The 15,668-nt window shown below is 34.0% G+C and overlaps 1 protein-coding gene across 1 annotated transcript in view; it reads right to left on the bottom strand.

Moving 5' to 3' along the window:
- Positions 1-15,668, bottom strand: part of KYNU (kynureninase) — a 106,345-nt gene that overhangs the window by 12,884 nt on the left and 77,793 nt on the right. The window contains exons 11-12 of the mRNA XM_053669623.1: positions 2,069-2,121; positions 143-228 (exon numbers count right to left, since the gene is read on the bottom strand). Of these exons, the coding sequence (XP_053525598.1) occupies positions 143-228; positions 2,069-2,121 (139 nt within the window). The remainder of the gene's footprint in view (positions 1-142; positions 229-2,068; positions 2,122-15,668) is intronic.

Genomic DNA, 15,668 nt, shown 5'->3' with positions numbered 1-15,668 from the left:
CCTTAGCACAGCGTTTGTGTACAGCGTTTGTGCACAGTGCACACTTAAAATCTCACCGATTATCAGTGAAAGTACTACAACATGCCCCAGTCAGGTACCAAAAACGTAAAGATGCGGGAAGATGGGAGCAAAGATCACCTACCTCTAAACTCGCCTGTAAGGGACAGATCAACAATATCGGAGGGTTTGAAATTCTAAATCCATGGGCCCCGGGGATTAACTGCAACTCTGAAAAATTAATATCATGTCATGTTTATAGAATTTATCTTTAAAAATGTTCATTATTTGATTTTCTTCAATAACAGTAAAGTAGTAGAGAGACAAATAATAAGATTAAAATGTTTTTATCCGCAAGACTTCTGTGATATTTAAGGGAAAACCCATGAATCTAAAAATTGGCACGTTTCCCCATTCGCTGGCAATGATTGTCTCCCCTGCTCTCACCTTTTTGTCAACCTGCCAAAAACTAGAGTCCTTAGACAGAAGATAAAAATGGCCTCTTTTAGAAGCTTCTCTGGACCCCGACCTCTGCTATTTCCCAAAGCCATATTCCTTGTCCGATTCCATGCTTTGCTTTTCTGTATGTAACCATGTCAATGACAGAAAAGTATCAGGATTTAAAGGGCTTGTAACTGTAATGTTGCCCAAAGACAGACATATGAATAAAATGACCTTTGAAGGTAACTTTCAACTCTAGGTCAAATGGCTTCTCTTAGGGGGAAAAAAATAAAAGAGGCCTAAAAAAACAATCTGCCTAAGTGTGATATAGTAAAAAAGTAAATGCCAGATAGTATACTAATTAGAATGAGAGTGAATAGTAGAAAGTTAAATCCAATAGAGTTAAGATTGCTGACTAGAGTCTGAATTAAAACTAAAACTGCCTGAAAGAAATTTAGAATATTCTGTATCTTTAGAGATTCATCTAATCCAGATTAGGCAAAGTGTGCCCTGTGGTCCAAATGTGACCCTCCATTTGTTTCTGTAAATAAAGTTTTATTGGAATAGAGCCACACTCATTCATTTATGTATGTCTATGATGACTTTAGCACTACAAGGGCAGAGCTGAGCATTTACCACAGCGACAGTTTGGCCCCAAAAGCTTAAAATATTTCCTATCCAGCCCTTCACAGAAATACTTGGTCCAGTTCCCTCATTTACAGATAAGAAACCCAGCACAAAGAATTTAAGTAACTGGAATAACAATATAGCTAATTATTTCAGCAGCCAAGATAAAAAAGACACCTCCTGATTTGACTAGAAGAGCCCATCTTGATCCTTTGCATCTTGATTTCTGCAAATGTGAATTGGGTTAAAATACTATCTCAGGGTTGAAAGCAATTGGAACCACCAAGTTTGTTTAAGTTGAACTCTCACAACATTTGTGAAGCTTTTTGTATCCCACATGATTGAAAACAGTTACAGAGGAAAAGAAACTTGAGAGTCCACTGTGCCTGGTGTACGTTCATTTCTACCTACTGGGGTTTAACTGTTACTGTTTAGTACGTGGCAAAAGTTACAAAAGAAGGACAAATTGGGTGAAGAGGAGATAAAAGTGAATGTTTCTTTAATAACATTGCTGTTTGCTGTTTGAAATTGTCCTTACCCCCCAACCAAATCTTGAAAGAGATGTTATTCATATGAAATATGTAAGAATAAGAAGAAAAAAACAGGATGATGTAGCTTGTGTAGCATCACACAAGTATTAAGCAGTAAAGTGGGAATGATACCCAAGTCTCTCTGGGTCTGACTTCAAGCCAAAAACTGCTTCTTGTCCTCACTGCCTCATGCTTTGGATACTCCACATTGATGAGATCTGAGCCCTTCATGTTAGATTTTATTTCCTTTGATCTCCCTACAAAGGGATAGACTCAAAATCATGTTAAAAGCTACAAACACCTAGTCTTACACTGGAAATGTCATTTCTTACTTTAAAAATTCTCAGTGGCATTTTAGAAGTGCCCTCTCAGTGCCCTCTCCATGTGGCATGTATATTACATATCACACAAAGACAGATGAAAATTAAGAAAAAGTTAAAATAAAATTACAAAGTAAAATGGAGTACACTTACTGTTATCCATTTTAAATCTAGTGCTGAGTTCATGACCAAACCATCCCACTAACCTAAAATATAAATAACATCATTAGATATTTTGGTCTACAAAAATAAGCACAGTTAGCACATTAATCCAGGGCCTGCATAGTGAAACCACTTGCGATATGAACCATCAAATACTTAAGTATATAAATTCTATATGATATCTTAAAACAATGAATGCTTATAACCTTATCAAGAATAAGGATAAAATCAATTTATTCCTATTAAGTGTTATATTGTTTTTGCAAAGAGCTATTAGATAGTGACCTTTTTTATTTAAAATAAAATAAAAACAAAAAATGGTGAGATTTTTTCTATTTTAAAACAAAAATAAAGCTCAAAAAGAAAAACAATTAAAACAATATTTTTACAATAAAAACTTTAAAGAGAACTGGCATAAAAAAACCTTATGTAATAGTTGAAAAATTTTGAATAACTTTCTAAAGAAATTAATTGCCTTCATATTTTAATAAAAATGTTAATTGGCCAGACCTAAATATAAGATATACATGAAAATCACATATATGTATGTGTGTGCATGCATATTAGATGAAAAATTACAAAATAGATTAAAAACACAAAGTTGAAGAAAGAGTAATACAATATTTCTGATAATCAAATTTCACCTCAATAAATTTTTACTTTTAAAAGACTATAAAGCTGACCAGAGGGGAGAAGAAAGGGAAGTTAAGGGAAAAAAGGGGGAGGGATTTGGAGGAACGAATAGGAAGGACACAGGGACGAGAACTAAGGGGGGTGGAAATGGGAGGGAGGTGGGGAGCAAGGGGCAGGGGAGGCTGGGATGGGAGAAATAGACAAAAAAATGTACTTGAAAAATAACGAAATAAAATTAATAAAAAAATAAAAGACTATAAGGCAAGTGAATAAAGAAAACAGTAGAAACTATAAAATAATACTCTATAAGACAGAAAATTACTAAGTAGAATTGTAGGAATAAGACTCATATAGCTTGACAATAGGAGAGTTAAAAATGAGTTTACAAAAATCAGGAAAAAATTAGAAAATGAAAATAAAATACACACAAAAAGAGAAGAATTTGGGAAGAATGCAAAGAAGTCAGGAAACCTAGAAGACATCAAAGAGGATAGCTGTAAGGAAAAAAATAAACAAAAAGGGAAAGATTTAAAATAGTTTAGGGAGAAAGTTATAAACATAATAATCAGACAAAAAAGATCTATAATAAGTGAACTCTCAAAGAAGAAAAGCAAAAGAAAAACTTTTGAAAAAGTTGTAATTCAGGACAATTTTGATTAAATAAATACTGATTTGAATGAACATACTGAAAATATATGCAATATTACCTCTGAGAGACTTGGGAGAATTAACCCAGTGTCATTAATTGTATTTATAGCTTATTAGAGTTATTGAATCTTACAGATGAAGAAAAAATTGTGGTTCCAAGCAAAAAATGTGAAGACAAAACCAAGGAAAAAAACATCAGCTTGGCTTCAAGTTTAACTAATACAACCATAATGACAGAGAATACTGTAGAAACACCTGTAGTACTCAAAGAAAGAGAAGGAAAACATAATTATAAATATTATGTTTCAGTAAGCCAAACTGTACAAAAGTTACTGGTATTGATCAAACAAGGTTTCAGCTAACAATTTTCCCATGACCTCTTCTTGAAAATCTACCTGAGGGTTAACTTAAGTCAGCCAAGAAAAGAATGGGAAATCATGACAAAAAGATATGTGGTGACTAATGAATGCATTTAATTATTAAAATAGGATTAAACAAATGTGAGGACAGAACATAAAAAAGGAAATGTTATATGACAATATAAAACTAGGCAACTAGTAGAGGGAAATGAACTATTGCACTGGTAATCTATAACTTACTGGTAAAAGAATAGAAATACACTCAAGTTAAGAAATACAAAGTAAACTCTAAGAAGTATAAATTGATGAAATATAGATTAATGAGAGAATAGATAGGAGAAAGAGAAAACCTGCTAAATCTATTGTTGTTTATGCAATGGAACTAATAGAAAAAAATAAAAATGTAAATTAAGAAGGACATATTTCACAAATACAGAAGAAAATATTTCAAAAATCTCTATAGGACCATAAATGAGCCTGAATAGTCTCAGCAAGAACAAAGTAGGAGGGATTATAATACCTGATGTCAAACTGTATTACAAGGCTACTGTAATCAAAACAGTCTGCTACTGGCATAAGAACAGACACACAGACCAGTGGAACAGAATACAGAGCCCAGAAAAAGACCCATCTTTCTATGGTCAATTATTATTTGACAAAGGGAGCAGGAGCATAAAATGAAGTAACATTAGCATCTTCAATACATGAGGTTGGAAGATCTGGACAGCTACATGCAATAAAATAAATAAATAAAATTGGACCACCAATTTACACCAAGCACAAAAATAAACTCAAGAAGGATAAAAAACTTAAATATAAGACTTCTCCAACTTAAAAGTCCTGGAGAAGAACATAGGCAGAACAATTTCAGATATTGCACACAGCAATATATTCACCAAAATGTCCCCTAGAGCAAGGGATATAAAGAAAAGAATAAACTAATGGGACTACACCAAATACTAACAACAACACAAAACTTCTGCAATGCCAAAGAAAACATCAGCAAAAGGAAAAGGCAACCAACCATATGGGAAAATGTATTTGCCAATGATACTTCTGACAAGGGTATGATCTCCAAAATTACAAAGTACTCACACAAGTCCACTCCAGGAAGACAAACAACTGGATTAAAAAATGGGCAAAAGACATGAACAGACACTTCTCCAAGGAGGACATACAGAGGGCCTAGAGACATATGAAAGGATGCTCAGCATCAGAGAGATGCAAATTAAAACCACAATGAGATATCACTTCACAGCAGTCAGAATGACCATCATAAACAAATCAACAAACAACAAGTACTGGCAAGGTTGTACAAAAAAGGGAACCCTAGTACATTATTGGTGGGAATGCAGACTGGTACAGCCACTGTGCAAAACAGTGTGGAATTTCCTCAAAAACCTAAAAATGACACAGCCTTTTGATCTGGCAATTCCACGGCTAGGATTATACCCTAAGAATCCTGAAACACTAATTCAAAAGAACCTATGTGAACCAGTGTTCATAGCAGCATTATTTATAATAGCCAAGTGCTGGAAACAGCCTAAGAGTCCATCAGTATTTGAGTGGCAAAAAAACTGTGGTATATACTAATATATACCACAATTGTATGGAATGGAGTAGTATTCCATTCCATATACAATGGAATACTACTCGGCAGAAAGAAAGAAGGAACTCCTACCCTTTGCAACAGCAGGAATGGAACTGGAGAGCATTATGCTAAGTGAAATAAGCCAGGCAGTGGAAGACAAATACCATATGATCTCACCTATGAGTGGAACCTACTCAACAAAACAAATAAGGGAACAAAATAAAACAAGAGACAAGGAAATAAAGAAGTGACAGTGGCAAGAGGGAAGGAGGGGGGAGGGGAAAACAGAGGATTGAAGGGAAGGGATTAGGTCAAGGAACATGTATCAGGGACCCCTAGACAAAGACAACTGAGCGTGGGGGGTTGAATGTGGCAGGTGGGGAGTGGGTAGGGCAGGGGAGAGTAATCGGGAAAAATGGGGACAATTGTAACTGAACAACAATAAATTGTTTTCTTAATAAATTATTTTTAAAATAATAAAATATGAATAAGCAGAGAGTCTAACTGAAAAATAAATAAAAATAGCAAAATAAATCTCATGGTTTGTAATATGAACTCATGTTAAACTTTAGTTCAGATCCCATTTTGATCCTGGTCATGGGGTAAACTGAGAGAAAATTAAAAAACTTATGGCATATTTTTGTATGAGATGCTGAAATTTATCATAATATATATCTACTTTGAAAAACATTAAGAATTAATTTAAAAGATAGATATACAAAATACCTGAAATTTTCTGGTAGTAATTTACATCCTACACTCAAAAAATTCTGAATTTGTATTGTATAGAAACAAAAAAGAACTTAATTATTTTATTAAAAATAGCCAAAAGTTTTCTAAAATACATATTTTCATGTTGAAGGAAGTATCTATTTAAAAAAACATTTGAATTATGGTTACATACATTCCAGTCAAAGCAGTCATTAACCATGAATTTTACATAATAGTAATTAACTTAATACTTTACCTATAAAGATGCCCACTTTTGATTTTCAAAACTTCAGGGCAAGCTTTATAGAAGAGTTAACTTGCTAAAATTTTAACAGACTAAACTCTGAGTGCCAAGGTTATTCTAGAATTGTTTGATGTTTGAACTGAGAGCTAAATGATGGAATTTGAATTGTCTGTGGGAAAAAGTAGGGGAGATAGGATATATTTCAAAATGGAGAAAATAGAAAAGGCATTTCCTCAGTTCAGGCAAAAACATTTATTTCAAATTACTTGAAATTCCACGCAGGTCACTGCATTTATTTCAAAGATCTCAGCAATGAATTTCACATTGTTTGTGGTTGACATTCTACCTAAACTATACTATTTGTTATGAGGTAAAATGTAAATTGCCAATTCTATATGAGTTATTCCCGTCCATCCCAAAAGTCTTGCTTTAAAGGAAATTGTTTGGGATGGTTTTATTTATATCCTCAAAAATCAATGATTATATTTCAATAATCCTGCATACCACCAACCTTCTTCCCCATAAGCAAGTAAAAATAATAACAAAGCAAAAAGAGAAAAAAAATCTACCTAGGAAATAAGAAGGAATATTGTTCACATAAGTAAACAAACAAATATCTCAGCTTACATGTAGCATATATATTTGTGCCTCCAGGAGAGGCGGTTACTGTTTGCTCTTTCTTTGGTCACTAGCATTTGAACACTGATCCGATTTTCAGTTGTATCCGCGGACACTGTGAGTGACCACCAAATGCCAATTCATTGTTTGGCTCACTGAGCAGTTTGCATGATGTGCCTCCCTGGTCTGTCTTACATTCCCAACACAGACAGACTATGAGGGCTAATCCCCTCTCACCTCCCTTTCCCACTCTTACTCTTCTTTTTGTGCTATATTGTTTTAACCTAAATGGGTTCTGCTAATTTTTAAAGTTCACTAAATTTCTAGAAGTGTGCTTAATATTCAACTTTAGAATTGTTAAATAATTTTTTCAGAATAAAGTATTAAACCCTAGAAAATGGATGGTCTAGTTTAGGTTCTGCTCCCATTACTATGCTATTTTGGTCACACGTTAATTCCCAGTCTCCCCTCACCTGAAAAATGTATGGATTTAAGGACAACTATTAATATAATATTACTTGGGAAAATATTCGGGATAGTAAAATCCTTGAAGACATTAATCAAGAATTTTTTCATCATTTACAAATGGTTTCCTGCCACTCCTTCTCCAGAGTGAACCACTAAATTTCATTGCTTTGGGGTCATTTGTGAAGTGGAGAGCACTGCAGATAGTACCAAAACACCTTTTAGCTTTGACTTCTATATTGGGCTTTTGAAATTTAGAGCAGAGACAGTCATCTTTAAAAGTCAATGTTTCTGGTTTGCAATAGACAGATGTTTTGGAATTCTAATTGTCTCATGCCTCATATGGCCCAGCATAGATTTTGTGCTGTAAACAGCAAAAAAGAAAAGAGAATAGAAGAAACAATGAATGTAACCCATGAATAAGCTCAAGTTTTCTCACGCTAAGGAAAGAGAAGCTTTAAAATTGGAAGAGAAAGATTGGGTTCACCTTATTACTACTGAGCCACGCTGCACACCTTGTCCCAGGTAAGTTCTCAGGGATGGAAAGTGAGAGGTTGAGGGGTTAGTAGGAACTTTGGATGTGTTGAGGAGGACCTAATGATAAAAATTACCTGAGGCATGTTCCCTCACCTTCTGAGGCATTCCAAAGAGTTTGTATATAATCTCTTTATGCTAAATTGATACCACAGTCTTCATGTAAAAATGTCGAGAATGGACCTGAGAGAGTACCTCCGTTTACAACCTAGACTCATACTCTCCCAGGAGACCCGAGTGTCTCAGATTCCTGTGCCCTCAGAGAAGGGAGTAGAAGTGACTGAAATACTCATCATCTTCATTGGAACTGGAGGGTTGGCATAAAGAGCAAGGGGTCATGGTAATTCCACAAATATCTTGGAACATGCAGCAGTAGAGAGAAGATGATCACAGAGATGCCAAGTACATTGTAATGGATTCCAGGACTTGGCTATGCACCAGGTGCCTCATCCATACCTATTTCTGCGTGCTCTGAGTATCATTCATCCCTGCCACCTTAGATGTCTTCCTAAGGGCAAAGGACAAGAAGCAAGCTCTCTACTGACAATACTTAAACTATGAATTTACTGAGAAAAATCAGAAAATTACTCAGTTTACCTAGAAGTTACAAGATGGTATCCCCAGTATTAAATAAGTTGATAGATAAGTATGAAGAAAATAAAAGTATTTGCCCACCTAAGTTTAAGACCTGATGGCATATACACACATAGCTCTTAAAAATTATCAAATTTTTTACAAAAAGGCAACATTTTTTCATTTTTTAATGGGATCACTATAAAAATGGAGAGACTATTTCAATGCTTTTTTATTTAGCAACTTTCTTTTTCATTTTTGTGTATTTACTAATGCACTGGAATCAATAATAAAATTAAATGTATATTTATCAAAGTTCTGAAATAAAATGTTTTTGCATTAAATATCAGAATCTGGTTTACTTAATTTGGACACATAAGTGAGCTACATCAATGAGTAAAATTGAATGGGAAAAGAAAACCACCATACCAAATATTAGTTGATGTTTATTATAATGTGTATTTATCCAAAGATGACCCTTTCAGAAGGCAGGGAACCGTGCTGGGCACTAAGGAAAACTCAGTCTCACCCTCTCTATTGAGGCTCAGATTGTGTTTGCATGAAAAGGAGAAAGTAAGAAAGGGGTTCCTCCCTGAATGAACGTGATCCATTCACCATCATCTGGAACAGAGAAATTGACTGTACTTTCATTTTATGTCTTTTGAAAGAGAAGGGAAAAAACTACAGTTGTTAAAAAGAATTATTTATGTTTGTATTTACATATAAAAAGGGTCCCTCCTCACAAGGTGTGGCTGGGGGTAAGAATTAATTAAACAAATGTTAACCCAACAAAAGGGTGGCCAGGTACCCCTCCCAATCCCTGCTTCCTAGTGTTCATGCCTTTGAGTGACCCTTTTCCTCTTAATTATAGTGTTACCTATGACTCTTCAATAAGAAGCAAGGATTCAGGGCACATAGTGAAATGGAAAGAATCGAGAGGGAAAATGGACTCAGACCTACATGTCTGATATTAAGCAGAGCTGAGGGAGACAGAGTTGCTGACAAATCCTATCAGGAGTGGGACATTGAATGGATTTAAACCCTGAAAGAAATGAAACCAAAGACTCGGGAAGATAAGTGTCAGTTTCATCAACATAAATATTGAATTTACTCAAAGAAGGAAAGTAGAGTAAGAGAAGCAGAAGAAAATAACAGATTTTATAGACATGTTTTAGACCATAATTCCCTAACAAGAAGTCGTAAATGTGTCAAATTACTCCAGAGCAGGAGAATAATATAATTTCCTATTTAAAGTACCACAGAAGTCTAGTATCCAGATGTGACAGTGATGTCCAGTGATTAAACAATTACCTGAAGAAAATATTCATCAAAATAACTAAACAAATGATAAATACAAACTCTCTTACAGTTTTCTGCCAAGAAACCCTTTAAAAATGGGGAAATATATTCCATCTTGTGTGTACTTCACAGTCAGTACTGGTTAATTATTTTCAGACTGTCACTGATTTTTCGTATGATGCTTTTTTTCCTTTGCATCTATATTCTGATATTAAGTATTAATAATTACCATGTTCTTTTAATCATTGGTACTATCTATCTTCAATCTAAACACAATTCTAAATGTCATTTACTCTGGATATAATTGCATCTTTTAAAAATAAATTGTTCTACACTTTGACTTGATAAAAAGAAATTTAATTATTTAATTGGGCATTATAAAAATGAATGACATTTTTATCTTATTAAAATTTATTTCTATCTATAATCCCTTTTGAAGTAAAAATATTCTTTAGATCACTTTAATATCTAACATTTTTCAGGTTATCCAAATATTTTCATGAAAAACAATATCAATTATATATTTTAAATTTAAAAGCCCATCATGATATAACTCTTTGCATAATTAGATTAAAATTTTGGAGAACATTGTTCATTTACATAAAGTAAGAATACAAAAAATCTATTTACTAAAAGAATATGTTAGATAATTTTTTTCTACCTTATTGTCTTCCAGATGATAAAAAGTGAATGCAAGCCCAGGCGATTTGACTATTCAGTTAGCAAAGGTTTTGTAAAAATGGTCAAACAAGTTTAACCTAGGGGGAAATGTACGTTTTTTCTCACTAGGTCCTTGCAGTTGTTTCAATAATTCTGAGAGCAACAAAAACGAATGGTAATTGAATTCTAAGTCAGACAATGTTCTAAGCAATTACTTAATCTTCAAATACTCTTAAAAAGTAGATACTATTATTACCCTCATTACACAGATAGGGAAATTGAGGTTTCAAGATGCTTGACAAATAGCTTAAGATAACACAATTATTAGCAGATGAAGCCCAAATGTAGAAAGAATGCTGAAGTATATTCATAATCAAAAGCAAAATCACCAGTGGTAGAATATTTAAAAACAAAATCACCAGTGGTAGAATATTTAAAAACAAAATCACCAGTGGTAGAATATTTAAAAACAAATCTGAAATTCTATACAGCAATATTCTCCAAGTGACTTAAACACTGCACTTAGGCTTCTGAGCTGGCAGCATGCCAATTAGATAGCAGCCATGTGCTTTACTTATGCAATGCTTTTTTTCCCACCTTAACATAGATTCTTTTGACTTTCTCTGTTCTCTTATCATTTCTATAGTCAGTTTCTCTTCTTCAAAATACACTAAACTAGGCATCTAATTTAGGGAACTTAGGTAAGCACATCACTCATATTTATTATACCCTGAAGTCTTTACAGATGGATCGAGAGCTGCTTAAAGTCAAATAAAGAAGTGCTTATTTCAGAAATTATTCATTCAAACTCAAAATACATCACAAAGAACCTCGGGAAAAGTTAAATTTATTTTAAGATTTCTACCCCTTGGAACACAGGACAGGTAAAATCAAAATACAACAGAAGTATAGTCTAAATAAAATCTTGGCACAAATCTTAAGAAACAAATATTCTAAAGTTAACTCAGTAAAATTGAAAACCATTAAATTAGTTTATAAGTAGCTACTATCACAAGCTCATAAATCATTCCTACAAGCTGAACTTGAACAATAACAATTAAGATGCAATCTCATAGTACATAAACTAGAAATTTGAATCCTTTGCCATCAAAAATTTAAAATCAAGCAGGGAGTTAGATTACTTAGAATGAAAATATTAACATAATTTGGAGAAAAGATCTTGGAAGAAATTCAATAAATAATAAAAAAGGAAAAAATTTTAATATGCTTAGTGTTCTTTGAACATTATATATTCCTAAAAGAAATTTCAAATAAATATTATCCAATGGAAAGCATCACTTATTATAATAGCATCTTGAGGAATGATATTCAGATTCAGTAAGAGAGAACCACCAGGGACCCACCAAATGTGATTTTGCAAGCTAAGAATTATGAAATGAGTTATCCAAACTCTCCTTGATCTCTTTAATAAGCCTTTAGTGGCAGCATCTTCAGTATAAATCCCTAAATATTTCATGCACTGAATTAATTTAACTTATTCTGCAAACCTCTTATACCTCTTCTCACTCTGTACTTCACCAAAAGTAAACAAAATAACTTATCCCAGTTTTCTTAGCCTGTGTTAAATATGCAATTAATCACTGGAACAAAATCCAACAAATGAAAAAAATGAGATCATTTTTTTAAGAAGGTACAATTGCATTAAAGGCTGCTTTTATAATGTCTCTTAATTTAACCATTTATCATTTAACATTTAATAACATAAGTCTATACTTAGAGATATGAACCTGACTGAGACAAAATTTTATTTTTCCCTTTTGTTTTCCTCTTTCCTTTCCTCTTCCTCATCCCTTTCACTTCTCCTCACTTCTCTTCTCTCTCTTTCTCTTTCTCTTAAGGTCACAACTTGGCAATAAATACAACTTAGTTTTACTGTGCTCATGGTTTCAAAAAGTGTGTTCAATCAGACAAACTGTTATAGCATTGCAAAAACAGGGGACATTTGGGATACGACATAATTCATTCATAAGCAAAATCTGCAATAGCAACTGGGGATAAGTTGGAACCTGTCATCTTCCATCCCAATGTCCCCTATAACCTAACCTCAAGTAAAAGTGTATTACTTAAAACCTTCTTCAAATAGTCACATTTCACAAAATCAAAAGTAACACAAAGGTTGTTTTATTCAGAAAGCAATGAGACATTTATTCATTCACATAGCTTTGATATATTCTTAATTTTCATAACAAAATTTTTGACTGCTAAATTTTAAGAATTACATACAAATAACTTTCTCATACTTGAGAAAAGGGTAAAGATGAGCAAGTTATAGTAAAGTTTGTTACAAATTTGTCTGCACTCACTGTGCTTTATTGCATGCACCTCTCGAACAAAGGGGAAGAGAAAGAGGCTCACCAAAGCCACTGAATAGTCAATGACACACAGGTTTAGACCAAGTTGGTTTTAGATTCTGAACTACCCCTACCAGCAATGCCCCTTATTCCGGGGCTTCATTTTCATCATTTGAGAATCAGAGAGTTTAAAATCTAGAAGGGAAGTTTAGAGAATCGCTCAGGCCTAACCATTTATTTATTTTTCCTATGAGCAAACTAAGAACTGGTGAGGCAAAAAGACCTATATTTATAATCTTGTTCCAGAGGGACAGTCAATGGTTCATCTTTATCTTTAAGATAAAAATTGAAATGCTTCCTTGGAATGAAAAGACTTCAATGCCCTGGCCCAGACGTGGATGCAGGTAAAACCACTCTGCCTGGAATACCCATCACTACCTGCCCTCCCTCAGTCTGACACAGGGTCAGGAGGACTTCTCCAGTCAGGTCTAATGTTACTTCTTCAGCAAAAATTTCTTTAACCTCTCTCTCTTTTTCACTCTTCATAACTGAATAGTAAATTCTAGGACATAGGGTTTTATGCCTGTGTCCCCAGTGCTTTGCATACTGCTTAGCTTAGAGTAGATGCTCAAGAAATATTTTTAAAGTTAATAAATAAAATAACTGTATGACATTTGATTGATGATTTAGCATCTTTTCTCCCAAACATCGAATGAATATTTGATTATTATTTCATTCTTGCCCATCTACCCATACTTTTCTCTCTGTGCTCTCAATTTCCTCAGAACCCTGTCCTGCTTTCTTCCTCTCATTTCCATTGCCATATTTTAGATAATGAGCAGCTCTCTTCTGTATGATTGCAAACATTCCTTAACTGGCATTCATGTTTCTATTCTTATTTAGAGTGCTACAACCAACCTTTTAGAATAGATCCGAAATTCTACAACCTCTCGTCACACCTCTCTGCTACTCCCCTGCCTTGAGTTGTGGTCACTTCTTGCCTGCTTCCCATAATGGTTCCCCAGCAGGTCTACCAAAGCCCACCGTTATCTTCATACCGTCTATTCCTAACAATGCCACCAAAAAGATTATTTTAAAAGCTGCTATGTCACATCACTTTTATGGCAAAATGGGCAATGGGTCCCCAGTCTCCATATTGCCTTATAAGAGCCTGAATTTCTGGGGCCCTTTCTTTCTTTAATTTCATCTACTAATCCCCAGCTTGCTCAATCTATTTAGCCATGGGGACCTTACTGATGCTCCTGAAACAGTCAAGACACACTCCTGCCCTTGGATCCTTTGACAAAATATTCCCTTTCCTGGAGCACTCTTCCAAAATTACTGCTTGGTTATCTATATCTCCTTTGTCCTTTTCAAGCAGTTATTTATATTAATATGAATTGTTTCCATTACATATTTAATTACATCTTTAAATATTATTCAATAAGAGGCATCTTCAAATATGTCCAATGAGCTAACAGTATATTAAGCATAGTTATTTTATAAATACGTCCTGATATTATGAGTTTTAGTTAATGAAAATTGTTTCCTGAAGTTCCAGAATAATGTGTTGTCCTTACAAGAGTTAAGTAAATTCTTTGTATGAAAGCTTTATTAACAAATAAGGCCTTTGGAAATTTCCTGCATATAGTTTCTTAAAATACGTTATATTTTTGAAATATTGGTTTATAATACTTTGAGACAATGCTGATGTTAAAAGTACACAGAAGGAATGTCTGCATTTAGAACTTTAGAAAGAACTATTTGCCATGTTGATTAAATGATTATAAAATATTTTTAAGTTTCTACAGCTAGTTTTCATGAATATATTTGGTCTTTTTAGAAGCATATGGAAATACATATTTAATTTGGCAGTATTTTGCAAGTCATAGCCCTTCAGAGTAACTTGTAAAGTAGAAATCCTTTCACGTGCTAGAAAATGGTTTGTCTCTTATGCTAAGAATAAAGAAAGAGCTATATATTAAACAAAAATATTTAAAAATATTTTCTTAGGTATTGTGGATAATGGAAGTAAAGATCAAAGTGACAATGTCCCTGTACTTAAGAATTTCAGAATTAATTTATCACCAATTTTTAAGTAGCCTCCTTTAAAAATAAAAATAGCTAAATTGTCCTTTTCTGCCTCAGTTGCCATGCTTGTACCCAGTCTTCTGTGATTGGCCAAAGCAGATTGAAGATGGATTGATATAGGTACCAAGGCAAGTCATCTATCCATGACCTGGCTGTGATGAAGACAAATGTCAACTCTAGAGAAAAGGATAATTCCCATCCAATTAAATCTCCTTTGGAGTAGAATGAAAAGAAGAGAGCAGAGAGAAAATGGATCAGGTGTGTTCAGACCTTTGTTCTGAGCTACGTTTTACACATGGTCTTGAGGTGTGTGAAGTTAAGCTGCCCCAGTCTTGGACGACCAGGACACAGTGGGCCTGTGTGTGACCAGCAGTCCTCCATGCTGCCCCACACAGCATGTGTCACTGCACTCACTGCGACTTTCTGGCAATCATAAAGTGCCAGACACATGTATTTTCTCCACTGGAACAAATAAAAGTTTAGCAGTAACTCTTCGTAGTTAATATTAACAATGATTACAAAACCTACAGATTTCAAAGGTCACTTTAGGGATAAAACTCAAAACAATTAAAACAAGAGCTGAAGCTCTTTGACAAGTTTTACTTTTTGTGTCTTAAAGGTTAAATGACCTCCTATATCTTCAGAGACACTAGATTGCAATATTAGAAGAGAAAATAAAGTTTGAGGTTTCAGAAGGAGAGAGGTGTGGGTTATGTGTCAGAATTCCATCGATGGCTTTCCTTCAATCAATTTGTCTCCCTTTGTAATCCTTACAGTAAGAACCTGGGCACTAGGAGTTAGGACAGGTATAACCTACTCCTGCAGCGTGGCTTTGGAACTCAGTGAGAGCATG

This window comes from Artibeus jamaicensis, unplaced genomic scaffold (assembly GCF_021234435.1).
Source record: "Artibeus jamaicensis isolate MK-2021 breed Jamaican fruit bat unplaced genomic scaffold, CSHL_Jam_final contig_1621, whole genome shotgun sequence".
In the NCBI taxonomy this organism is placed as follows: domain Eukaryota; kingdom Metazoa; phylum Chordata; class Mammalia; order Chiroptera; family Phyllostomidae; genus Artibeus; species Artibeus jamaicensis.
The sequence above is the reverse complement of the archived record's forward strand: the minus strand, read 5'-3'. Positions and strand labels throughout refer to the sequence as shown.